The sequence below is a fragment of the Chenopodium quinoa genome, unplaced genomic scaffold, assembly GCF_001683475.1.
Source record: "Chenopodium quinoa cultivar QQ74 unplaced genomic scaffold, ASM168347v1, whole genome shotgun sequence".
Taxonomy (NCBI): Eukaryota; Viridiplantae; Streptophyta; class Magnoliopsida; order Caryophyllales; family Amaranthaceae; genus Chenopodium; species Chenopodium quinoa.
In genome coordinates this window covers 2,127,683-2,154,334 of record NW_018744991.1, presented here as the reverse complement: position 1 = coordinate 2,154,334, position 26,652 = coordinate 2,127,683, and the positions used below count along the sequence as shown (strand labels likewise).

At 34.5% G+C, this 26,652-nt stretch overlaps 3 protein-coding genes across 3 annotated transcripts; 1 reads left to right on the top strand and 2 right to left on the bottom strand.

Moving 5' to 3' along the window:
* Positions 1 to 10,587: 10,587 nt before the first annotated feature.
* On the top strand, positions 10,588 to 13,728 carry LOC110706926 (30S ribosomal protein S5, chloroplastic-like). The gene is made up of 3 exons (XM_021884922.1): positions 10,588 to 11,173; positions 11,727 to 11,929; positions 13,242 to 13,728. The coding sequence occupies exons 1-3, from the start codon at positions 10,697 to 10,699 to the stop codon at positions 13,489 to 13,491; spliced, it is 930 nt and encodes a 309-aa protein (XP_021740614.1). The 5' UTR covers positions 10,588 to 10,696; the 3' UTR covers positions 13,492 to 13,728.
* Positions 13,729 to 22,144: 8,416 nt separating this feature from the next.
* On the bottom strand, positions 22,145 to 23,662 carry LOC110706777 (23.6 kDa heat shock protein, mitochondrial-like). The gene is made up of 2 exons (XM_021884728.1): positions 23,491 to 23,662; positions 22,145 to 22,596 (listed from the first exon to the last, which is right to left on the bottom strand). The coding sequence occupies exons 1-2, from the start codon at positions 23,660 to 23,662 to the stop codon at positions 22,145 to 22,147; spliced, it is 624 nt and encodes a 207-aa protein (XP_021740420.1).
* Positions 23,663 to 25,199: 1,537 nt separating this feature from the next.
* Positions 25,200 to 26,345, bottom strand: LOC110706776 (ADP,ATP carrier protein 1, mitochondrial-like). Its single transcript, XM_021884727.1, has 3 exons — positions 26,311 to 26,345; positions 25,625 to 25,856; positions 25,200 to 25,502 (listed from the first exon to the last, which is right to left on the bottom strand). Exons 1-3 carry the CDS (start codon positions 26,343 to 26,345, stop codon positions 25,200 to 25,202), a joined length of 570 nt encoding a protein of 189 aa, XP_021740419.1.
* Between the last annotated feature and the right edge of the window lie 307 nt (positions 26,346 to 26,652).

Genomic DNA, 26,652 nt, shown 5'->3' with positions numbered 1-26,652 from the left:
TTTCAAATTAGTTTTTGTATATTTATTTCTTACAAGAAAAGTTATAGAGAAATTAAAAAGGATAGAAAAGTTGAGGATAGACGAGAGCAAAAACAATAAAGGGTAAGAAGAGGGAGGAAAAAATGGTTTCCGTTCTTAAAGGAATATATTATGTATTTTACCATATAGAGTGTAATTTTCTACCATTGAGAAAAATTGTTGTTTTCCACCCATTCACAAACCAAACAAAGAACCAATTGACTATTGATGCATTGGTGACTGGAACTGCACTTGATAGGGAGGACCGCATGTTCGATCCCCCACAACAACAATTAGGAAGGGACTGAAAGCTAACCACCCAGAACTGATCTCCGAATTCGAATTAGCCCTAAAGGATGAAGCGGGTGGAACACCAAAAAAAAATAAAAAAATAAAAAACCAAACAAAGAAATTACATGCATGTAAACTCAAGAGTAAATACTCCCTCCATTTTTTAATAGAAGGTATTGGGTACGACAAGCCGCACCAAAGAATTTTTGTGCGGCAAGTATATGAGATAATGTAGTATATGGTGGAGGATATGTATTATTTGATGGAGGATATGTACAACTTGTTGAAGGATATGTGTTATTTGATAGAGGATACGTACAGTTTGTTGGAGGATATATATTATTTGTTGGAGGATATGTACAGTTTTTTAGAGGATATGTAGTACTTTGTATTTGATAAAGGATATGTACAATTTATCTTTGATAGATAATACGTACAGTTTGTTAGAGGATATGGTGTACTATTTGATGGAGGATATGTACAGTTTGTTAGAGGATATGTAATATTTGATAGTGGATATGTACAATTTATTTTTGATAGAGGATATGTACAGTTTGTTAGAGGATATGATCTAGTATTTGGTGGAGGATATGTGTTATTTGATAGTGGATATTTATAGTTTATTAGAGGATATGTATTATTTGATAGAGGATATGTACAGTTTGCTAATATGTTTATTTTATCGGCTTTTGTTTGCTAATTTCATCCTTTTGGTGGCTGATATGCTTCATTTGTTGGCTAATATGTTCAATTTGTTGGCTGATATCTATCTTTTGTTAGCTGATATGTTTCTTTTGTTGGCTGATATGTTTCATTTGTTGGTTGATGTGTTCCTTTTGTTGGCTGATATAAATAAAAATAATTAAAATGTCAACAATGACAAAACTTCCATTAAAGGTCTCATACTAAGCTCATGGGTATAATATAACTTGCTCATTTCTCAACCAAAATACATGCATTTGTTATCAAAACCAGTGTCGGGGCTAAAATTGCAAATTATTTATGGGGCCCTGTTCAACTTTTCAAAATGGGGCCTTCTACTCGATAAATTTAATACCCAATTTTTTTTTGATAAAAAAATTCATTACATCATAAAATTCGTCAAAATTAAATTAAAATCCTAGAAATCACTTAAAAAGAGTAGCTCTTTTTGCATGTTTTGTAGCATAATCATCGATGACATTCTCTATATCGACTTCATCTAAAAGATCAGATTCAATTGCCATCAAAGCGAGTCCATTTAATCTTTCTTGTGACATGGTCGTCCTTAAGTACAATTTCAGGAACTTTAACTTTGAAAAACTCCATTCTGCAGAAGCAACGGTTACAGAAATTGTTAATAATATCCTATATGCAATTGTTGCATTTGAGAAGCAAGTATATCGTTTTTAAAAATTTAATAAATCAATTGCTCCCATTTTCTCCTTGGGTAAAAACTCTCTAAACCATGTTAACTCAACAAATAAATTCTCTCCATCAACATCAGAAACCTCACCTTTCTTAAGAGCATTTTCAAAATTAAAACAACAAGATGAAAGTTTCTCATCATCCATTGAATGCAATTTATCAGAATTGAACAAAAAGCCAAAGATATTCTCATACGATTCATATTGTTCAAACCTTTTTTACAATGATGCAATAGTTTGATCCATAATGTATATAAAATATTGGATTCTAAATGATTCCTTAGGAGATAATAGTGTTTCATCACCATCTATTTCATCAAATTGTCTTTTTCTACGTATTATATGTCTTTGAGGAAATATAGGATCGATTCCAATTTCAACAGCTAATTTTTTTGCAATATCCATGGCCTTTGAAAAACCATTCTCTCTTTATTTTTTTAAAAAGGAAATCAGTCCTTTAATCTCACTAATGGCAATATCAATCAGCATATCCTGGGATTGTAATTGTTTACTAACAAAGTTTACAAAACATAAAATTTCATACCAAATGATTGTAGCAAGCAAAAATTCAAAACTACCAAGCTCATTATTTGCTAATTAAAGATCTAGCTTCACTTTGAAGTTTATGGTCATTGTCAGCATCAGCTACTTCAAGTAATGCTTCACGTATCTCAGTTATTTGAAATCTAATTGCTTTGATACTTTCAACACGACTTTCCCATCGAGTGGCAGATAATGATTTAAGAGTTAAACCTTTAACATTTTCTTTTAAAATATGCCATCTCTTGGTAGAACTAACAAATATAGTATAAATGCGTTGGACTATTCCAAAGAATTCCCTTGCTTTAGGTAAAACATTTGCAATGTCACACAAAACTAAATTAAGACTATGACAGCCACATGGAGAATAAAAAGCTCTAGGATTCAAATCTAATAATCTCTTTTGCACACCTTGATGTTTACCTTTCATGTTAGAACCATTATCATATCCTTGTCCCCTGATATTATCTATGTCAAGATCATGAGCTATTAACACATTTTCTTACACTTTAAACAGTCCTAGACCAGTAGTATCATTAACTTGTAAGAACTCAATGAAAAATTCTTTAACTTTATAAGAATTTGAACATTTATCAACACACCTTAAAATTAAAGTCATTTGTTCTTGATGACTAGCATCAGGTGTACAATCCAACATCACAGAAAAATATTTTGCTTCTTTTATTTTTTTCATAATAGCATCATTGATTTTAGAAGCAAGTAAGAGTACCAATTCATTCTGAATATCATGGCTAAGATAATGATGATGAATAGTTCCATTCTCAATACGATGAACATGCTCAATAATCACATGATCAAACTCAGCCAACATTTCAATCAAACCTAAAAAAATTTTATTGCTACTTTGATATAACCTTTCGTGTTTCCCACGAAATGCAAGATTATTTTTACCAAGAAACTTCACAATAGCAATTATTCTAATAATGACACCTTTCCAATACTCTTTTTCTCTTTGAAATTGGCCTTGGGCAACTTTGTCTATTGTTTCATTATTTTTCAATCTATTTCTTAGTTCACACCAAGCAGCCATGTTCAAAACGTGATCAACACTTGTTTCATGTTCTTTAAGTCTATGACTAATATGTGACCAATCATTATATCCTTCATTAACCAAATTGTCTTTTCAATGACCCTTTTGGAAGATTTTACAGCAAAAACAAAATACTTTGTCAATTTCTTTAAAATAAACAAGTCAATCTCTATCACAAGTTTCACCATTAGGCAAATATCTAGTATACAAATTTGAAGTAAATCTCCTAGATACTTTGTCTTTAGGGCCTTTCACTATGGTTAAGTCTCTTTTAGGGCCATTGATAGCCAAAATATCAATCGACTTTTGATCAAGAGCTCCCCATATCCTTGGATCTTATATATCATGAGAAACAAAATCATTTTCTTCAACATTGTGAATATTATGGTCTAAATTTTCTTCCACATTTTGTTCAAAATCATCTACATTATTCAGATTCACATCTTCTTGCTCAACATTAATATTATTATTATCAACATTAACATTGGCATTATTAGCATCTACATTATCATTATCAACATTAACATTAACATTATCACCACCAACATTATTATCATCTAGAAACTTTGAGTCAATAGGGTTTTCACTTGATTGTGGCACTTTTAAAAAAAAACCTTATCTAAAGCACCTTTTTGTGATTGAATGAATTGATCTTCCTTCTTTTATTTAATTGCGTTTTTCATGTCCAGATGGATACTTTCGAAACATATTAAACACAATTGCACAAAATATTTGATAGAGAGGAAAAATATCACCAGAAATAGCTTGTAATAAGCCAAAGATTGAATTCGACAGATCTGATATCGCTAATTGTTATGTATAATCCAATATTCCATCATCAATCTCGGTAATCTGTGTAAAAAAAAAAAAAAACTATCAGTAATTAAAAATAAAATTAAATGAGCAAATGAAAAAATAAACAACAAATTCCACAGTAAACTACACCAACTATTTCAATTTCAACAAAATTCAATGGAATTATTAACCTCAAATTCAACAACAATGCACTAAAAATTCCCCAGAAAAAAAAGTAAATAAAAACAAAAAAATTAAACCTGTTAACCTGTTTTAAATTGCAGAAGCCTTCATACACAGCAAGCGCAGTATCAAAAGTCTTCACCAATGACAAAAGCGTCGATTGATCAACTTCTACTCCCACCCACAAAATTCAACAAAAAAAAAGTTAATAAAAATCAGAAAAATGCACTTAAATTAAACAACAGGAAATAATTCAACATACCTAGATATTAAAATTTAACAAAAAGTCGTATCCGGTGTTGAATCCGAAGAGGTTTGTGATGAGTTTTTTTTTCCGATTACTAGCTATAGCCTATACTCACAATACTTGCAAAGAATTTTGGAATTAAGATTATCTTAAAGATTTCTTTTTTATTTGTAAAATTGAAAGAGTGAATAAAATGCATATATAAGAAAATTTGGGAGATTAACAACGGTTTAATAATTAATTTCATCTTAAAATTGAAGATTTAACCGTTGAAATTATGAATTAATATGGGAAAAATAATTTTGGGAGATGAAAAAATTTGAATATTAATTGAATAACTGAAGAAAATGAAGATAATAATAGAAAGTAAATAAGAAAATATAGAGTTTTGGAAGATGTAGAGTTCTTTTTGGGAATTAGAATGGTAGGTTGAAAAAATTTTGGGAAGAAAGATATCTAAATTTTTGGGAAATTTTTTTGGGAATTAAAATGGGTTTGCTGGTTTGGGTGGAGGTTTCTAGAGGAAGGATACATTCAATGTATTTGGAGGTTTTAGTGGATGGTACATTCAATGCCAGGTTGCCAGCTGTCCAGCTCCCAAAAAAATTAAAGAATTGTATCATGCATGGTTCAAACCCAAGATCTTGTATACACGGTATACTTGCTCTAACCACTACTCCAACTGCAATTTCATGATATTATACCAAACTTAATTACATATATCTAGATTTTGGGGCCCCTCAAATATAGGGGCCCTGTTCCGTCGACCACCTTGCTCCGGCCCAGAACCGCCCCTGATCAAAACGCTCACAATTCAACATACAATCACATGGGACAATAAATTTCAACAATTATACATCACACAAGAAAGCCCCTATTCGATTTTTTTGGGCATATTTCGAAAAATCCAAGAATCTCAAGCAATTATCAAGCATAAATCATGAACAAATATAATCAACAATTTTTATTTTTTCTCTCCTCTCCATCCTCTTCAATTCTCTTTAACTTTCTCTCTCTTCCGCCCTGGATGACGTCTTTGATCCCGACGAGTTTTTACTCGTCGACGATACCACCGCCAATAACAACGCCACCGATGGGAGCGACAATTGGTATATCAATTTTTCTGCCATGGGAGGTGTTAGTGGAAGAAAATGGTGTTTGAATGAAATGCAAGACATTGAGGAAGATAAGAAGTTTGGGGTAGTTATTAGGAACGCCGTACGAATAACTTGCTGCACCCAATAGCTTGTGTTTTTAATATTCGGCACATTTGTCGAGACATAGCTTTGATCTATATTTAATTGTCTATTAGTAAAAATTGTGTAAAAAAAACCCTTAAATCATGAAAATAAACATTACTAATGATATACAAAAAAAAAACATTTTTACTTTTATAATAGTAAAAAATTTAAGTCAAAGTGATTATGTGAATAGTGCATACAACCTAAATCAAAGTGACGTTATTAAAAAAACCGAGGGAGTATTTAGGAGTTGAGAAAGTACTCATATCACTTAATTTTTCTTCAATTCTTTCTTCTCTTCGGGCTTGTTTAGTTCACCTTATTTTTGCTTATCTGATCTAATCTGGTTTGATTTGATTTGGTATGATCTAATCTGATTGTAAGATTTGACCAAGCTTTTACGTTAAGTGTACGATAATCTATAAAGAAAAATTATATCAAGTGGGGTCTTGTTAGATTCGTAATAATGTGTATTTTATTAATCTGTAATTTTCATAATTTTTTTCGTTACGAAATTAAAGATTTTTAGCGATAAAAGCCTGCACATAAAACAATGATCTGATCATAACTTTATATTTCTGATCTAATCTAATTTGAACTTTTTTATTTTTTCTGATATAATTTTATCTAAACTTATTTTTCCTGAAATAAGTAAAAATGAATTAAACAAGACCTTCTTTAAAAACTTTATCCTTCCAATCTTTTTTATTCTTTACATTTTGACTTTTATGGTCGAACTTTTAAAACTTTGATTAAAAAAATTCACTACTCTGTAATTTATAAACTCCTAAGTCATACGGAGTATTATATGTAACTAGCTTTCTGGCGCGTGCAATGCATGGGTTGTTTATAGGTATATAATATAAAAATTTATTTTATAAAATGTTTTTATTAGAAAATGAATGGTTTATAAAGGAGAAGAAGGGGTGAAAATTGAATGTAATTGTAGAAGATATTAAATTGGGGGAAAGTGAACCAAAAAACATTCAAACATGTATTGAATTAAAGCTAGTGTTTTATTTATTTATTTATTTTTTAATATGAGATGGAGGATTAAAAAAAATTAAATGAGGTGACATGTGACATTGGTGAATAATAAAGTTTACATGTGGCATGATAGACATGATGATTTGTGTTTTTCAATACTAAGTATAGGTGTTTGTGGTAAAAAAAATGTACATTGAAAACCGTATAATTCAAAGAGAAAAGAGTTAAAAGGTTGAGAGACATTTTTTTTTTTTGGAAAAATGAAAACTAATAATACCACTTTTGGCTTTTCTACTCAAAACAATCTCGCCTTTCTAAAATTTGGAAATAATCCCATCTTTAACCCCGATCTGCTCAAAACGAGCCTTTTAACCTACAACCAGTTTAACCGATTAATTTTTTTTTTTTATTTTATTATTTTTTTTTTTAATCTCTCGTCTGCCAACTTAGCACACTCTACCATGGCTACCTACCATAACCACCACCCTTCCATAAGCACCACCATATCACCATCTAACCCCTACCCCCACCACCTTCTTTCTCTCCCCTATCCTCGACCACCCCAACAACCCTGAATCCCGATCACCCGCATCCACCCACAAAACCCCCTAACACTAACCACCCCAGCCACCCACGAAACCCGCCCCCTAAATAAGACCAACCCAGCCACGAACCTCCCTCCCCAACCACCAGCGTACTACCCCATTCCTTAACCCCCACCCGAATCAGCCCCCTCCATAGCTACCCACCATAACCAAACACGTTTCTCCATGAAGTTGTTAAACAATTATCGAGTAGTAGCAGGTAATGGCTACAGTTTGAGTAACTTTACAAGATTAGAAAGGTGACACTTCTTTTGAAAAATCAGAGGTATGGATTTTCAACTTAGGGAAGGCAATTCAATCAAATCTCAAATTGATGAGTTTTTCTAAAATGCTACAGATCTGCAAGATACTTGACATTACTTTTACATCCTCCACTAGCAAGTTAGCCGTTTCAAGGTGGGGTTAGGATGGGGTACGTCGTTTCAGGGGTGGATGTCGCTGGGGTAGGGTGTTTCGGGGATAAGGTGGCTGGTCGTGGGTGTTTTGTGCTGGGGGTGGTCGGTTTTTAGGGAAAGAGTGGGGTGGCTGTTTGGGTTCTTGGCTGAAATCAATGGACGAAGGAGGGGAAGGGGAAAAGGATGAGGAAGGAAGAAAGGTGATGGAGTTGGCTCCGGCAAGGGGAGGGATTAGCTCCGGCAGGGGGAGGTGGGTCGGTCCGACTAGGGAAATGATCCGGTAAGTGGGAAAGGGTTTTTAATTTTTTTTAATTATCCGTTTTTTAAAAATATTATTAAAAAGACGAAAATCAATAAGTAGGTGACACGTGTCACCTTCTTAAACAGGTTACTAAATTTGCAAATCAGGAAAAAGGCTCGTTTTGAGCAGATGGAGTCAAAGATGGGATAATTTTCAAATTTCGAAAAGGTGGGATTGTTTTGAGCCCAAAATTGGGATTACTAGATGGAAGCCCGTGCGATGCACGGTTTTTTCAATCTAAGATTTTTAATTATTTGATTTATTGTATTTAATAATTTCAGACAAAATTACAAAAGTTTAATATTTATTTTTTTACTATAATTTATAATGAATTTATTAAATATAAATAAATTGTTAATATGATATTTTTTCCGTTATATAATCTTTGATGTGAAATGATAAATTTTTAATAATTTAAATCCTAAATCATTATTCGATGTTTTACCATATCTTTTATTTCGATAGATTCACCAACCTCGTCCACAACCAACCTACTACATCAATGGATAAATTGAACTGTGAAACGTTAGCCAAACTGAAATTGATATAAATTAAATCTTTACATTTATATAAAATAAATCAATATATTTACCAATAAATGAAAAATTGTTGCGATATAAAATCAAATCTATGCATTGGAATTTTTTCATCATCTCCAAAAATAACCAAAGTCATCCATACATTAAGTATACAACATCTAATCGTATGCCATTACATAACAAATAATCGTTAAGTATCCTAAACAAATACATTGTAACGAAGAATTAAAAATATAAATTTAAATATAAGATTTTAAAAATTATTCGGACATTGATGACCTAAAACTAAAACAAAATTACTAACACAAAATTCGCTTGATGTGGTTTTGTATTGATACGAAATTTTATTTGTGTCGTATGATGTGTTAGATTTGCATGTAAAAAACACATTTTGTAAATAAAACATAAACATATAATCGTTGAGTATCCCAAATTAATACAATGTAAGTAATAATTAGAAATACTAATTTAAACATAGGATTTTAAAAATTAAGCTAAAAATTACCGGCCATTGATGACCAAAAATTAACACAAAATTACTAACACAAATTCGCTAGATGGAAGCCCGTGCGATGCACGGTTTTTTTATTATTTGATTTATTGTATTTAATAATTTCAGACAAAATTACAAAAGTTTAATATTTTTTACTATAATTTATAATGAATTTATTAAATATAAATAAATTGTAAATATGATATTTTTTCCGTTATATAAAATCTTTGATGTGAAATGATAAATTTTTAATAATTTAAATCCTAAATCATTATTCGATGTTTTACCATATCTTTTATTTCGATAGATTCACCAACCTCGTCCACAACCAACCTACTACATCAATGGATAATTTGAACCGTGAAACGTTAGCCAAACTGAAATTGATATAAATTAAATCTTTACATTTATATAAAATAAATCAATATATTTACCAATAAATGAAAAATTATTGCGATATAAAATCAAATCTATGCATTGGAATTTTTTCATCATCTCCAAAAATATCCAAAGCCATCCATATATTAAGTATACAATTTTAATTGTATGCCATTACATAAACAAATAATTGTTAAGTATCCTAAATAAATACAATGTAACTAATAATTACAAAAATAATTTTAAATATAAGATTTTAAAAATTACCCGGATATTGATGACCTACAACTAACACAAAATTACTAACACAAAATTCGCTTGATGGAGTTTTGTATTGATACGAAATTTTATTTGTGTCGTATAATGTGTTAGACCTGCATGTAAAAAAACATTTAGTAAATAAAACATAAACATATAATCGTTGAGTATCCCAAATTAATACAATGTAAGTAATGATTAGAAATACTAATTTAAACATAGGATTTTAAAAATTAAGCTAAAAATTACCCGACCATTGATAACCAAAAATTAACACCAAATTACTAACAAAAAATTCGCTTGATGGGGTTTTTTATTGATACGAAATTTTGTTTCTGTCGTATGATGTGTCAATTTATAATGGTAGGTATCACAAATTTTAATTTAATTATAATTAACGAACAATTTGTATTTCTTATCATAAATACTATCAAAATTTATCTTACAATGATAGGTATCAAACTTTATTATAAGCGTTTATCATTTAAATATTTTTTAGTATACTTTTTTTGGATTTCTTATACTCGTAGTATTGAATTGATAAATTTATCTTTTCCTATATTTTTACTTTACTTTTTTTCATTAAAATAATTTAATTCGGTGATTATAATCTACGTGGCATTAAAATTTTAGATATATCAAATCTAATTCGTTACCTTTATCTAGGTGGCGACATAATTTTTTAATTCAAAAATAAAATACAATTTTTTTTTCTTATTGGTCGAAATAAGTATATTTCTTACGTGGCGCTCCGAATGCTCTCCAAAAATGTCTACTTTATTTATATAATATATATATTAGATTAGATTAGTTTCAATTTTTTATTTAATATTTTTTTTTTGTTTTTGATAGAGCACTTGAAAAGTATAGATAAGCCTCCATTCCTTAAGCTTACCCATTGAAGACCAGGAAATACTTCCCTCAACCTCCCATTCCTGCTAGAGCTCAAACCTCCCTTTCTCTCTCCAATGGCGACTTCTGCAACTCCCTTCTCCGCCGCAACAACCACCACCCTTTTCTCTCTCTTCCCGAAACCCACTTCAACCACAACAACCACACTCTTCTCCTTCTCCGACACCTCTAAACCCCTCTTCCTTTCTCTCTCCTCAACTCGCTCATTCCCAACTCACCTCTCTTGCACCAAGAAAGACGGAATTGACATCACTTTCTTCGAACAGGAGAACCCTGATGAACAAATTACCTTCGACCCCCCTGAAAAGCCCGAGGGTTTCATCCCTCCTCGCGCCATTGATGAACCCCCATTTGAGTCGGAGGAGGATATTGCTCGAGCTTATGAGGAGCTCTATGGTCCTGCTTACAGTGGTGAGACTTTTCTTGGGAATGACATTTATGCTATGGATTCCAAGGTTAAGAAGTCTACTGGGTTTGGGTCCAAGAGTAAGAAAGAGAAGATTCGAGATGGCTTTGATGAGAATGTAGTTCAGGTATATTCTTACATTTTTGTTTGATTGATTGTATATGAACTGAATTGTATTCCAATTTTTGGGTATTGTTGAATGTTTAATTTGGTTTTACTGTACTTGGGTATTGTTGCCTTTTCAATTGAATTGATTTTTTTGGGTTATTGGGTTAGTGATTTGATGTGTATTTGTATTGAATTTGCATTTTTGGGAGGTGGGTTATTGGAACAGCATGGCAATTGGTCCTATTTTAAGTTTATATTCAATCCATATTGAGGATACACTGTATAAAAACCCTTTGTTTAAAAAGAGTATTCGAATTTCAGTATGTTGAAATTGGGTTTTGACTTGTGAATTCGAATTAAATTTACATTTTGGAAGTGGGTTTTGTTGATTTAGGTTTATATTTGGTGGTTTGGATAAGGAATTGATAAGTTTTTAGGTGATTAAGTGATGCTTCTTTGCTCAATTTTGAAATTTTGTGTATGAATTTGAAGGAGGGATGCAATTAGAAATCGACAGTCTTTCGTGAATTATATGTTTCAGCTGAAGTGGTTATGGTTTCTGTACAATGCAGGTTAGAAGAGTGACTAAGGTGGTTAAGGGAGGGAAGCACATGAGGTTCAGGGCAGTTGTGGTGGTGGGTGACAAGAAGGGCCAAGTTGGCGTTGGAGTTGGTAAAGCTAAGGAGGTGATTGCTGCTGTCCAGAAGGCAGCAACAGATGCTCGTCGGAACATTATAACTGTGCCCATGACCAAGTATCTCACTTTCCCTCACAGGTACTGAAGTTTAAACCTTTCCTTTTATGTGATTTTAGTGCTTTGATGTGTGTAGTTGTAGAGCAATCAATTGTCCACCTTTTGTGGTATGATCCAAAAGCGTTGTGCACATTGACTGTTTTTCGGTTTTTCCCCTTTCTTGTTATTTGTATCTTTGAAAATTTGAGGCTTTATTATTAGCTTTATAAAAAACACAACATGCCGACTTTTGAGCTGATCTAAGTGGTGCTCTTCAACCTAAGTTATGCCAAGCTACGGGCAACGAGCTTCTAACCTAAGTGGTAGAGGTAGATTCATTATAATGTAGGATACGAGACTTCTGAATTAAACCTACTGAAGCTGCAAGGGACTGTTTAGTTGCTAGTGCAATATATCCTATTAAGAAGTTAAAGTCATTTGGTAATAGAATTGATTGTATGTGTGCCACAGGCAGCAAATTTGATGGAAGAAAGGGGACGCACACTATTATCATGTTTGTTAAAATTTAAGGTTTCAATTAACAAGCCTGTGCACTTGAAGCAGGTAATTTGTGACAAGTCTATCTCAACACCATATTTCAAGTGAAACTTTTGTCCCAGAACACTTTTAAATCCCAAAATCTAGTTGCAAAGATGAAAAGAGCACCAAGATGATATGAAGTTCATAAATTTGGGAATCTAAATTTGGAGAATGCTTAGGAAAGTACAGTTTTGGGAATGCTTGCCAAAAGATGTGCTCGTATATGGGATTCGGGAATGCCTACAAAAACAACATTGTATTCTAGTAACATATTTAGTTTTGTTCAAGGGTGGTTCCTCAAAAGAGCTAGGATATGGGCTTTCAGCATCTGATTTACAGCTGATAATTGAAGTACAGTAAAACTAGAAAAGTCATTATGATACTAGCTACTAAGCTTCAACTTTTCCTGTCCTGGTATATTTGAAATTCAAGAAGCAAAATGGGACCAAGTTGAGAGGGTGGAGCATTACTGCTGTGACACCAAAGATTGTATAGAATATTTCCTCCAATTCTTAGCTTTCACGCCTCCACATTGCCCGTAGGATTTTGGAGTTCATATACATTTAACCTTTGTTTGGGCGGTACTGGTTCTTACTTTTCTCTTAGTGCAAGGGATTAATATAGGCTTGAAGAAATTTACACTGTGGAGTGACTTTTGCACCTTGCATGATATGTTCCTGACTTCCTTTGATTCTCACTTGTTTTTGTATGCTAGTTTTGGAGAGGTTTCTTTTAAATTTATTTAATGATGCCACATCTATGTTGCAACAATTGTTTGTTCCTGGTGTACTTATGATATTCAATATCTTGCCAGAAATGAAGCTGACTATGGAGCAGCAAGGGTGATGCTTCGACCAGCAGCTCCTGGTACAGGAGTTATTGCAGGTGGTGCTGTCAGAACTGTGTTGGAGATGGCAGGTGTTGAGAATGCATTAGGCAAGCAATTGGGAAGTAACAACGCACTTAACAACGCTAGAGCCACAATTTTGGCAGTGCAAACTATGAGGCAGTTTAGTGAAGTGGCCCGTGACCGTGGGATCCCCATGGAGGAACTCTGGAAGTGACGTGCAGTCTAATGTATGCATCTTTGTTGATTCCTTTCTTACCCATTCTGTTGTTACATCTAATTGTAAATTTATTACATTGTCAATGCGTTGTTCAAGTAAGCTGATAGATAACTTTGCTGAACTCCCAAGTATAGCCAGCCATTATAAATTTTGAGCTAAAAGTCTTGAGAGCCACCAATGAATCAATGATGCCTCAGAATTTTTTTTAAATCAAAGTTTGCTTTTCGTTTTGAAGGAATGTGAATGAGAGCAATTGTATATGAAGGAACATTTTACATTTTCCGTGCATAATGAGTTCTAGTCTTGGGAACTGGGTTCTTAAGTACAGTAAAACACGGTAGTAGAAAACAGTCTCTCAATCAATAACCTCGATATCATACATATTGTGGTATTTTAATATGTTCAATTTAGACTCTAATCTGTCTGATAATAACTGGCATTTTTTTTATGATGTGTTAACTTGGACCATTAATTTCGCAAATGTTATGTTGATATACAATGTAGAAATATCATAGATTAGTGTAACTAATGCTCCTCACAAGAATGGTCACTCTGAGAGTCTGAGGTCATGTAATGAAATTATATAAAACCATTTGGGTCAAATGCAATTGGAAAAAGCTGAATTGTGATAACCATTATTGTCAAAAACATATTGTGGAGTGCTCAAAATAAAAATGGCAACGAATGTTTGGACTAGTATCATTCAAGTATTGGGGTTGAGCAATGGGTGTGATGCAGGAGCTATGGTTGTGAACTGAGGGTGAATACTAGTGTGCTAGGAGGAAGCTAACTGCTATGGAGCAGCAAAGGTGTGCGACTATACCTGATCACTTCTAGTAGTTTCCTATGTCCACTTTGCTATAGCTATCCTGTGACTCCATTACTCTAAACTTCGATTTCCCATAACTCATCCGTGACTGCTAAAAGTCACCGCGAGATGTTTGCCAGGGGATCCGAGCAACAAGTCCTGTGGATGCCATCCATGAGGCTGTCATGGATTGTTGAGCATGTCTGGTGGCTAGTCTCTTCCTAAGTAGCGTTAAGCGGGCCTTGTAAAAATCAGGGAGTGGATCTTCTTGCTGTATGAACGAGATCAACTAGCAAAGTAGCAATGGTGTCAGATCTGAAAATTAAGATTGGTGTAGTCGGTAGAGTTGTAGACTTTATACTACTCCGTAAGTTCAGCTACATAACCTTTGAATAACCAGAGATTGCCAACTTCTGTAAATGAGCATTGGATAACTAATTAACTATAATAGTATTGAGAATTCCAGACTCTGAATTCCAGGGTAAATTGCAGAGTATAAATATCTTGATTGAGAAATCATTAGATTGGGGATTTCAATTGGCTAGAGCAGGGGAGACTTCCAGGATGGTTAGAAAAACATCTTAAGAGACTGTGCCTAAAAATATACATGTATTACCTCCGTTCTGTAATGTTCTTGGTCTAATTATGTGGGATTGAATCACCCAATAGAAAAACCAAAACCATGATAATATATTTGTAACAAAATCAAATAAGACCATTAGTATGCAATGAAAAGTACAGAGTACTTTCTATACCTTGACTTTCGAACTAATCCAAATTCACAAGCTCATAAATGTAGCTAGCACACACAACTTTGTCAGCAACAATGCATATCTAAAATCCATATTCACAACCACAAGAGAAACACTACAGCCAAAGACCTAAAATTTTCCAGCAAAATTATAAGGTAATCACTACTTGAGATTTAGAATGTACTCCTTCCTATCATTACCAGAAAAGACTAATTAGTTCTCTCCATAAAGCCTGTATAACCAAAATGCTTCAGCAAATCTCATCAGCTTGTCTGAATGCACGACACATCCCTGACTTTAGGTACTATAACTTTGAGAACTCCATGCTTCAGCCCAGCCTTAATCCCATCAAGATTGTACTTATGCCTTTCGAGTAAGGTGACCTTAACAACATAGGTATTCAGACAGTTCTCCTCATCTCTAAAGTGAGGGTCCAATTTCCTCACTCCCTTCTGTCAGAGTGCTGCCCTCCCCAGTAATCTTGGCGTCCTTTTTTTCTCACCCAGGCATATCCATCTTGAAGTACAGTGCATCATCATCTTGCTTGAAATACCATGGCTTCCGCGTCATTGCTTGAGCCACCAGAAGATGGCAGCTGCATCACCGTTCTTTCACTAGCTGTGAGTGGCGAGATTTCATACTTCTCTGTGAATTATTCAACGAAGATAAAATTCAATTCATAAAAGTGATCCAAGCAAATGCTGTATATGCAACCTATATAAGGGTTGAAAAAACTTGCTATAATAACTTGAAGAAAGAAAGCAATAAGTAATTGCAACATGGGTAAGACAAGCAACATGGGTAGTATATTCATGTAATTCGTGTTGTGCTTGAAACTAAATACAAGCTCGACTAATTTCTTCAATTCTTACAATTTCCATAAGACAGTGTTATTACCCCAAGTGAGACATCAACTATTCATTTGCAAATTGTTTGATAACAAGCTGCAATTCTAACAAAAGAAAATGGAATTAAGTAATCACAACTAAAACTGTGCTTGATTTCTATAGCTAAACAAATTAAACACTTTCTTTCCTCTTACTCCATACATTGAAAACAATAATCAACTTCGACATTAGCAAGCTAGTACATTAGTAGACATGATCGATCCATTTAACCCGTCGATTTATCACCTCAAACTAGATTATTGGAGTATTCTGGAATTGCCTAAGTTACAATAACAATGTGTACGTGAAAACAAGCCTGTTATGGCGGAATATATCTGCTCCTTTTCACCAAAAAAAAAAAAAAAAAAATGTGTACGTGAAAACACTTCAAATGTCTACAACTCTACATACAAAACTATCAAATTAAAATCAAAATTCCAAATAAATAATGGATAAATTGCTGAGTTTCTTTTCATTCTGCCAAATAAATTACAAGTAACAAAACTTGTACAGCATTCTGGCTAAACAAATCAAAAACTTCAAAACACAAACCCAACTTACAATTCTTAATGATTGAATCAATCAAACAATATAGTTTCATCCAATATTTCATTTTTTTTTTTTGTTTTTTAATGAAGTATGGAAATTACCAGAACTCGAAACCGGGTGATCCAAAATACACGAACTTGAACCCGAATTCGCCACAGCCAAATCATCAAAACTGCAAAGAAATTAAAAATCACACAAGTATCAAACTTTAATTTACACCTTACTATTTCTACGTACTACGAAATAATAATATGGTATACTATCCAAACCTTGAAATCGGGTGGGGCAAAGTTTCAGAATCGGGTCGACCCATAATCTCCGACATCTTCTTCCTCATTTCCTTCACTTCCCGGTTTCTGTAGAAATTGGAGTGAATTTGGGTAGAGAAAGTCGGGCTGCGAACGGGCCTATACTCGGGCAGAAGGTGGCCCATTCTAAGATAGCTTAACCCACAAGCATTGCAAAGCGTCAATGGTCCCTTGGGTCCTAACCGCCATTGTGGTGTCTCTTGGGCTCCACTGTGAGTGCACCTTTTCCGGGTCAAGGGCCCACTTTTCTTGCTCTTCTTCTTGGATGGGCCAGTTTCTGGGCTTGGCGTTAAAGGGTCAATGATGACGTCGTCATCATCATCGCCGCCGCAGTTGCTGTCGTCACAGGTGTAAGTAGGGTCAGTTGATACAAATGACGGCGGTGTATGGCTGAGGAGGTGGTAGTGGTTTGCATAACCTAACATTATTACACGGTTTTTCTTTCTCTTTAAGATAAGCGGAGAATAATTTGGAGAAATACTTGAAAAGAAATGAAATGTTTATAAGCGGAGAATAATTTGGAGAAATAGTTGAAAAGAAATGAAATGTTTAATACGAGTAGAAATTAAACCATAGTTATTATAAAATGAATACGAGTAATAATAATGATAATACGAGTAACCAAGTTAATTTGGAATTTGACTGGAGTATGTCAGTACGTATGTAGATGATAATTTTGATATGTAGCATTACTGTATTGGTTACTACGGAGTATTTTGAAGGTTTTGCGGAGATGGGTGCAACGTATCAAAGATAGAGTTGGACCTATCTTCATGCAAATCCCTTTGATTTGGACGGATATGATGTGGCAGTTGGAGGAATCATGAATGTCTATTTTTTATTACTCTACTAATTTTCATGTTTAATTTTGTTGAGAGATAATTTCATATTTACCGAGGCAAGGTTTAAAATTCTACTCGTACATATGTTCAAAATTTATGTAGTCGATACTAAACCTGGGCACGGGCCGGGTTGGCCCGCGTGCCGCCCGGCACGGCCCGCCGTTCGGCGCAGCCCAAATTCAAGCACGGCACGGCACGAAGTTCAACTCCCGTGCCACGGACAGGGTTGAGAATTCCCAGGCACGACCCGGCACGAGCACGGGCATGGCCCGTCGTGCCGGCCCGCAGGCCAATGGTAATGTTACCGTTTATTCTAGCTCTTTAATAAGCCAAAAAAACGGCTAAAAAACGGCTAGTTTTTTGCCAATTTGCTCCCCAAAAATTCTATAAATACTCACCTCCATTTCATTCCCAAATCACAAAATCACAATCTCTTCTTCTTATCTCTTATATTCTCTAAATCTCTAATAATCCTTATTTTCTTAAATTCTCTAATTATTCTCTTAAATTCTCTAATTATTTTCCTAATATCGGAAAAAATTAAAAAGTTCGTAATCGTAATTAGTGGAGCGTTGAAGCACGGTTGTAAGATCTAAACTAATCTTAAATTTATTATTGTTTTATTGTTATTATTAGAATAATCTTGTTTAATTATTATTGTTGTTAATTGTTATTGTTGTTGTTATAATTGTTGTTATTAATTATTATTATTGTTACAATTGTTGTTATTATTTATTTTTGTTGTTATTGTTATTGTTATAGTTGTTGTTATTAATTAATATTATTGATATTTTTATTGTTAAAATTGTTGTTATTAATTATTATTATTATAGTTAACCACTTTTTATTAAAAAATTAATTGTTAATTATGGCATCGAACAACCCATCATCTAGGTCTAGGGGGAAAGGCCGACTTATCCGTAGTAGTAGTTCAAGGGAACCACCAAATACAACGAGCCCCCAAATTACGAGTCAAACCAATGACCCCATTTACTTCCCCCCGGGCTATGAGCCATATAATACGTCGGGATTTCCAGCACCACCACTAAACCAATTTCCACTATCACCATACCAATTTCCACCTAATTATATCGGTGATCAACAAAACTATTGTTCTAGCCAAGGTAGCCAAGAAAGTACCCGAATTCCCTCCGGTTCTACCCCTTCTACTGCCACTCCCACTAGTCCCACTACTAACCATCACACACATCATGAATGGTTAACCGAAACTGAGATGCTACTTTTGAAAAACCGAAGGAGTGAGGTATGGCGTTATTTTGTCCTAAGTAAAGATGGTGAACAATGGGAAAAATGTAAAACATGTAATAGTGTATTCACGGCAGTTACCAAAAACGGGACGGGACACTTATCTAGACACATGAAAGCTTGTGCAAAACCAGCTAGTGATCCAACCCAGCCCAAAATTTCCCAATTCCATCCATATGGCTTTACATACAACTATGAGAGGGATAGGGATGAACTAGGAAAAATGATAGTACACGCCGAACAACCTTTTCTTTTCTCGGAAAGTGACGCATTCAACACCTACATTAACAAAGCACTACAACCCCAACATAAAAGAATCTCTAGGAAAACCGTTTGTTCCGCCGCAATGAAAAATTTCCTAGAGTACAAAGTTCGGTTACAAGCCGAATTGAGTAACCTTAACTGTAGAGTATCTTTAACAGCCGATTCTTGGGATAGTGGTTATAAATATCACTATTTATGTGTGACTTGCCATTGGGTAGATGATCAATGGATGTTACAAAAAAGAATAATACATTTCAAAATGCTGGAATACCCACACACCGGCATTAACATTGCTCACCATTTAATGCAAGCAATAGACGAATACAATCTTCGAGATAAAATGATGTCTATGACTTTTGATAATGCAACCTCTATGACATACATAGCTAATCTTATCAAACAAAACTTAACCGATGTACTATTAGACGGTGAAGCTCTTCATACTAGATGTGTTTGCCATGTACTTAACTTATGTGTACAGGATGGAGTTCGGGCAATTGGCCCATACTACAGCAAAATCAGAGATGCTATTATGTCTATTAATAGCTCTAACATGAGATACCAAGAATGGAAGAGTTTTCTAAAACAACAAAAGATAAGGGTAATAAAAATTAGAACCGATTGCCCAACTAGGTGGAATTCCACCTATGACATGTTAACAAAGGCAATTGAGTACAAGGGCCCGTTAACATTATTTTACAACCAAAAATTTCCACAAAATGCTTTGTATGATGATGATTGGAATAACTGTGAAAGATATATGCAATTTTTACAGTTATTATATAACATGACGTATTGTTTTTCTACTGTTTACAATCCTTGTGCTCAAAACTTTCTTTCTAATGCATGCTTACTCGCCCAACTTTTCGCTGATCATCGCCATCAAAGTGATTATGATCAGTATCTTCCAGCAATGGAAAAAAAGTGGCGTAAATATTATAGTGAGATTCCTTTGATTTATATTTTTGCTTCCATATTAGATCCTAGGCAAAAGTATGAAAACACATTTATGTTAGTTGACATTTACTTTCAATGCATGTTTCTTGACGATGATGTAGAAAACTATAAGACTAATGTGAAGGATCAGTTTTTTGCTTTATATAGAGTCTATGAAGCCAAATATGGCACCGTTCCTCGCTCAGGGCCTTCCCAACCATCCAAAAACGTAAGTAAGAAGGCCAAACATTTATTTTCACAAGCTACTAACTTGATTTCAAGGTTTTCAGGTGATTCATCAATCAGGAGAACGCAAAGCGACGTCTCGGAGTTGCAGATGTACCTGAGTTACGACTTCACCAAAGGCATGGACGACGATGAGATAAACAGCCTCGACCTCCTTGCATGGTGGAAACAACAAAGCTCGAAGCATCCAACTTTGGCGGCAATGGCACGAGACATTCTTGCTATCCAAGTTTCCTCCGTCGCCTCCGAACGAGCTTTCAGCGCATCCGGAAGGGTTTTAGACTATAGAAGAACAAGTCTAAAACCCGAAACACTAGAAATGTGTGTGTGTTTCAAAGATTGGTTGGATGCGGAAAATCGCTCACAAGACCGTTCTTACGACCACAACGACAACGAAGAAGGAACCTCCGCTTCCGGTTCGGGTTCGGCTAGTTCCCAATCTATGCAACTAGCCGATGACCTTGAAGGCGAAGGCGAAGACGAAGACGAGCAAGAAGAAGGAGAAGAAGAATAGACAATTATTGTATATTGTACGATTTTAAAAATATCAATTTTATCATTTTCAAATTTTTGTTTAATACCATCATTGTATGATTTTTATCATTGTTATCATTGTACAATTTTCTCAACTCAAGTAATAATAATATAAAGTACGCATTATTCACATCCAAAGTCCAATTTGCCTTTTTTCCCCGTTTTGTTACAATTTGTAAATTCATATTAAAAAAAAATAAAATTATACCAATTACTAGTAAATCATAAACATTAAATTTTAAAGTAATAGTATAAAGTAAATATATAAATATAAATATTGAATATACAAATTATAAAACATAAATATTCAACTTATAATTATATAATTCATAACTTAATAACTTATAAGTTATAAACTTATAAGTTATAACCTTATAAAACTTATAATTATAATTTTATAACTTATATACATTATAAACTTATTAATTTATAATGTTGTCAAATAAAAAAAAAAAAAAAAAATTGAAAACTGCACCAGCCCGCAGGCCGGCACGGCACGAGCCCGCCAGGCACGAGGGCCGTGCCGTGGGCTGGCCTGTGAAAATGGCCGGCACGGCACGAAATCCTGGGCCCGCCGGCACGACGGGCACGGCTCAAACCAGCCCGTGGCCCGCCAGGCCCGGCCCGCGGCGGTCCGGCCCGTCACGGTGCCCAGGTTACTCGATACAAAAGAAAATTTTAACGTACGAGTTCATAAATTATCCAACTTTTCGAGTCTAATTCTTACGAAAGGAGTACAATGCATGCATACTGTCTGTATTCATCCTAGGAGCAATTTTCAATCCTTCAAGTAAAATGATCTGATCCTCCTTCACCAACATCAGATTCAATGTTTTGACAAAATTCATAAAGCCTACAGTAAATAAGAGGCTATGATTTGCAAAAGGACTGGATTAACAGAGGAAATCATAGACAATTTTATGCATGTTATGCACAACTTTTAGAGAAAACTAGTGTGATCGAATCATCAAATCACCTTATCAAATCATGAAATAAAATAGACGACCATGTATAGCATGAATAGGAAGTAGATCTTTAAGTCTAAAATTTGATTCTTTTTCATTCTCGACACCATAGCTAGCACATAACTTTGTTGAGCAAATCCGCAAATTCAGAACCATAATGAAAAGAGAAAACAACCCAAGTTTTTCTAGTAAAAGCAAAAGATAGGTACAACTGCAACACTAGAATTATTGTACTCATCACCAAAAAGAGTCCTCCATAGAGCCTGTGAACCCGAAACAATCCACAAATTGATTCAATCGACCTGAACGTGCAACATGTCCGTCCTCTCCTCATCCTTGACCTTCGGCACTGTAACCTTGAGCACACCATCCTTTACCTCAGCCTTAATCTTATCAACCTTGTATTCACTGAGTGACATTAAACCGACCTCATAAAGAAAGGGTTTAGGACCGGTCTCAGCATTATCCCCGAACTCAGGGTCCAACTTTCTGATTCCCTTCACCTTCAGCATATGAGAGCTGCCAACCACATAGACCTTCACATCTTCTTTGCCCACTCCTGGCACATCCATCCTTAAGTAGACTGCATCATCGTCTTGCTTGAAACGCCATGTGTTGGGCAGGTCCTGATCAGAATCCGAGTAATTATCGGAGCTTGAGTCATCATCATCTGTGTCACTATAAAACGAACTATTCTTCCTTAGTCCTCCAACAGGTTGGAACTGCGAGGCTCCATACTTATAAGCTGATCATGATAGCATTTCAATAAAATTAGAATTGCGAAACTCATCCACTAATCCATACAGCAAACTAAATATACAAGTATATGTGACAAGTAATAAGGCTAAGCTAAGACGTTTCTCACGTTATGAGTCTTATTTCTTCCATTTCAGGTTTCCCTAGAACTCAGATTCAAATTCGCCAATTCGGTATGTAATTATATGCCAATAAGTGAATCATAAACTCATTGATTAAGGACCCTAAGTTTATAGTATAAAAAATTAATGTATGTATCATCATAAACTAACAAAATATACCATAGCAAATAAATTCAATGACCCATTTAACTCGTTAAGTTGATGGCATGATTTATCCTCTCAAACCAAATCGACCGCAACATAAATATCCAATCTATCCACAAAAGCAAGTAATAAATCTAAAATTAGACTATTGATAGAGTTAAAACCGGTCATAACATTATTTTAGTGGGCTAATAATACATTGAATAACTTACATTAGTCACATACGCGCAAAATCAATCACAGCTTAACATGAAATTCAAAATAACATCACTTGGTTTATCACTATATAATCAGTTTATTACATTAAATTATATACAATTAGTAAAAGCTTAGATGATCAAAATTCCAGATAAAAATCTTGTATGAATAGCGTGTACAAGAAGCAAAATATTTAAGGGTTTAAGAAATGGGTTTTTTTTTTTCTCACAAAAACAAAATACAAACAACAAAACCCAGAAAATGCAATGGTTTTCAGAATCAGATAAAACACACAAATCTTCCATTAATAATGTGATATAGACCTCAAACTCTACATTTAAACAAGTATAAAAGTAAAAACAGCTGCGAAAGAAAATACAAGTATGATACATTTCAGAAAAATAAAGTGTAGATATTACCTCGGAGTAGACAGTGAGGAGGGAGGCCGTCAAAATCAGGGATGTTTCCAGAACGAGCAAGTTTGCAGTTAGCAAGGAGGCGACAAGGAATTCCGGCAGCCGTAGGCGGTGGCGCACTGCTAAAACGGCGGTGGCTGAGGAGGTTGTTACGGCAGAGGGAGACTCTTGCCATAGACGTGGCAATTTTCTGAGCTTGAAGAACACGGTAACTCATTCTCTCTCCTCTTTTTGAAGGTGTGATAATGGAGTAGTGAGAAAAAGTGAAAATTGGGTGAATGAGAAGAAGAGGTATAAATAGAGCAGAGAAAATGAAATAAAACCATGGTTAAAGAGCTGGGGTTAATGATTTGACTAGAGTTAGGAGGATGAGTTAAGGCATGGTTTAGTGAGGTGGCGCCATTGAATTGGTTAGTGAATACTGATACTTTGGACGTTGCAGAGAGAGGGAGGGGGGCGGAACTTGGATGTTGGTAGGGGTGTGTAGTGCAGGAGATCATAAAATAGCTTTTTTCATGCAAATCTTCTTTTTTGGACGGATGTGAATTGTGATGTGGGTGAGAGGGGATTTGACAATTGATGAATGCAACTTTCGGTTGCTTGGACAATGTTTCGGGTTGTTGCGTGTAATGCGATAATATGTATGGATTACTTGGTGAAAGTTTTTGGATAAATGATAATAGGTAGAATATGCATATGTATATGATATGACTATTATTCGTATTTTTTTTTTTTTTTTAATTTTTGCATAGCTTAATTCGCATTTATCAACAATATACGATTATGAAATTGCGTAAGATCATACAAACTTGTGTTGTTCACTTAGAGCTCGAATTATGTAATTAATAAATTATTCAATTATAGTTGTGAGATAAAAATTGCATACAATTTTTTTTTAAAGTGAATCTCATACATGTTGTCAATAAAATGTAACACGACAAGAAATTTGGCAAAAATGTAACCTTTTGATTATGTTATGCCACCCAAATGTAACAATTTTAATTTTAATTTTTCAAATGCCAAAGTGTCTTTAAATACCAAAATGGCTAATTACCTTTTCTAGAAAATCAAAATATTATGAATAAACAGAAGCTACATATGATCAAACTTCTTTTTCCTCAAGAAAAAATGTCTCAATTACAGAGTAAGGTTCAAGAAAACTCAAGTGCTCAAAATGTAAACATTGATCTCATAGTATCACTTTTTAAAGTCATCAACGACCACATATTTAGAAGCCTTAGGGCGACTAACAAGCAAGTTTCAAGTCCATCGCTCTAGCAACAAGCAAAATATGATACCACCAGAAAAACTATTATAAGGACAATTTATCTCATCTTCAAGAAACAGACTAGTCCACAGATCAGGTGAAGTGCTGACTGATTCACAAAAGCATGAAGTGCTCGAACATGGATCATTCTACTATTCGAATTTATAATGAAGTAAATGTAGTACGAGTTTGTATGATGCCTTGATTGAGAGTATCCTCGCGAAGCATAAGGTCATTCCTGCAGTTACACCCTTGTACAAAGAACAAAAACCTTCGTGTTTCACAATCTCACGAAAAGCATGTTTTGAGTTCTTGTATTTGGTTGTTGCTTCCCCTGAATTCATCATCATCCTTCTACTTATACTAGTCATTGGATACAGAGCTACCGGAACACTACATACCATGGCTACAGGTATGTATCTGGCCAGGAAAGTTTTTGACAGCTCTAGTTGTATCCTCTGTAGAGTCCAAGCATGCCCTCCGTTTTAATAGTCTGTTTGTATACATCAAACATACTAGTGTACTTCCTAGTTCCAAAATCCTTAATAAGATTTTTTTGAGCAGAGTCCAAGGAAAATTGAAGTCCTCTGGCAGCTTTGACATCATTGGCAAGACGTGTATGAGCGTAATCCAGTGGATACTGAATCAATGTTGCAGATACAACAGCAGCATGAAACTTAAAATTACCATAATCATCATTCTTAGCCACCCTGTACCAAGAGTTCTTATAGATGGCAAAAACTAAAGCCTGAATGAAAATTGACAAGTTAAGAACTGCTCTACATGTTATATGCAGAATATAGGCAGAACATGAGCTTAATCCACTCAATTAAAAAGATTTACATATCACAAAAGCGGGTTTAATTTTACCTGAGAAGTAAAGACTTTGAGAATGTTCACACTATTCCCTCGCCACAGGGAAGTGATGCCTTCCTGTTTGATTGTTCGGCAAAAGCAGTCCCTCATGCCCTTGTAAGGAGTAGATAGGTGGCCCAATTTTATCAACTCATTCTGATTTTGAATCAGGAGATGGACTCGCTCAATAGGCGCCACAGCTGTGCTAACAGCAACAGCGACGAGGCCATGCAGGGCTGTTATGTATCTGATTGTTCAAGGTCGACGCACAGCTATCGGTACAATCTGCGGAGGTAGAGGCAGTGGATGTGAAAACTGGCTGTCATAGTGACTTGCAATCACAACAGTCGTGGTGCCTTTGTTCATAGACATGTCAACACCAATTCTTCCTTAAGCCTACCAAATGAAATAAAAATGAATAAATGTCATATTTAGCAGTTAGTTTCATACTAATCAGTTACTTACATACACTACTTATTGGCAAGTCATCAGTGTTACCAGTGAGCAATTGATGGATTACTTGCATACCAAATGAGTTATGAAAGTCCAATTCTATGATTTTGTTTTTATTTCCAAGCAATTACCGGTGTTGAATACTTTGACACTCGGACATGGATATGACACAATGACACTTAAATGGCTGCACTTCAAGCAAATCTTTCATAAATTGGTTGCACCTACTCTCAAATACGTACGCTTACTTGTCGGACACTGCTTGCCAAGAATCAGGTACCATAGCAGATGGTTGGATTTCGAAAATCCAGTTTCAAATAAACTAACATAGGGTGATTTGCCTTTAGAAGGGTGGAAGACCCAACCATGCAAATTTATTACTAGCAAACACAATTACACAATGAGCGCATTTAATTTCATTGTACCTCACAGGAAACATGAGCAACATGATTCTCAATCTTTAAGCCAACATATTCCAAAAATCCAATATACGTAGTTGGATTTCCACAATTTTCTTGTAAACTCTGTTTTTAATTTTTCTAAAAAAATGAATCATTAAAATCACAAATGGGTTTATATCTTCTTAATAC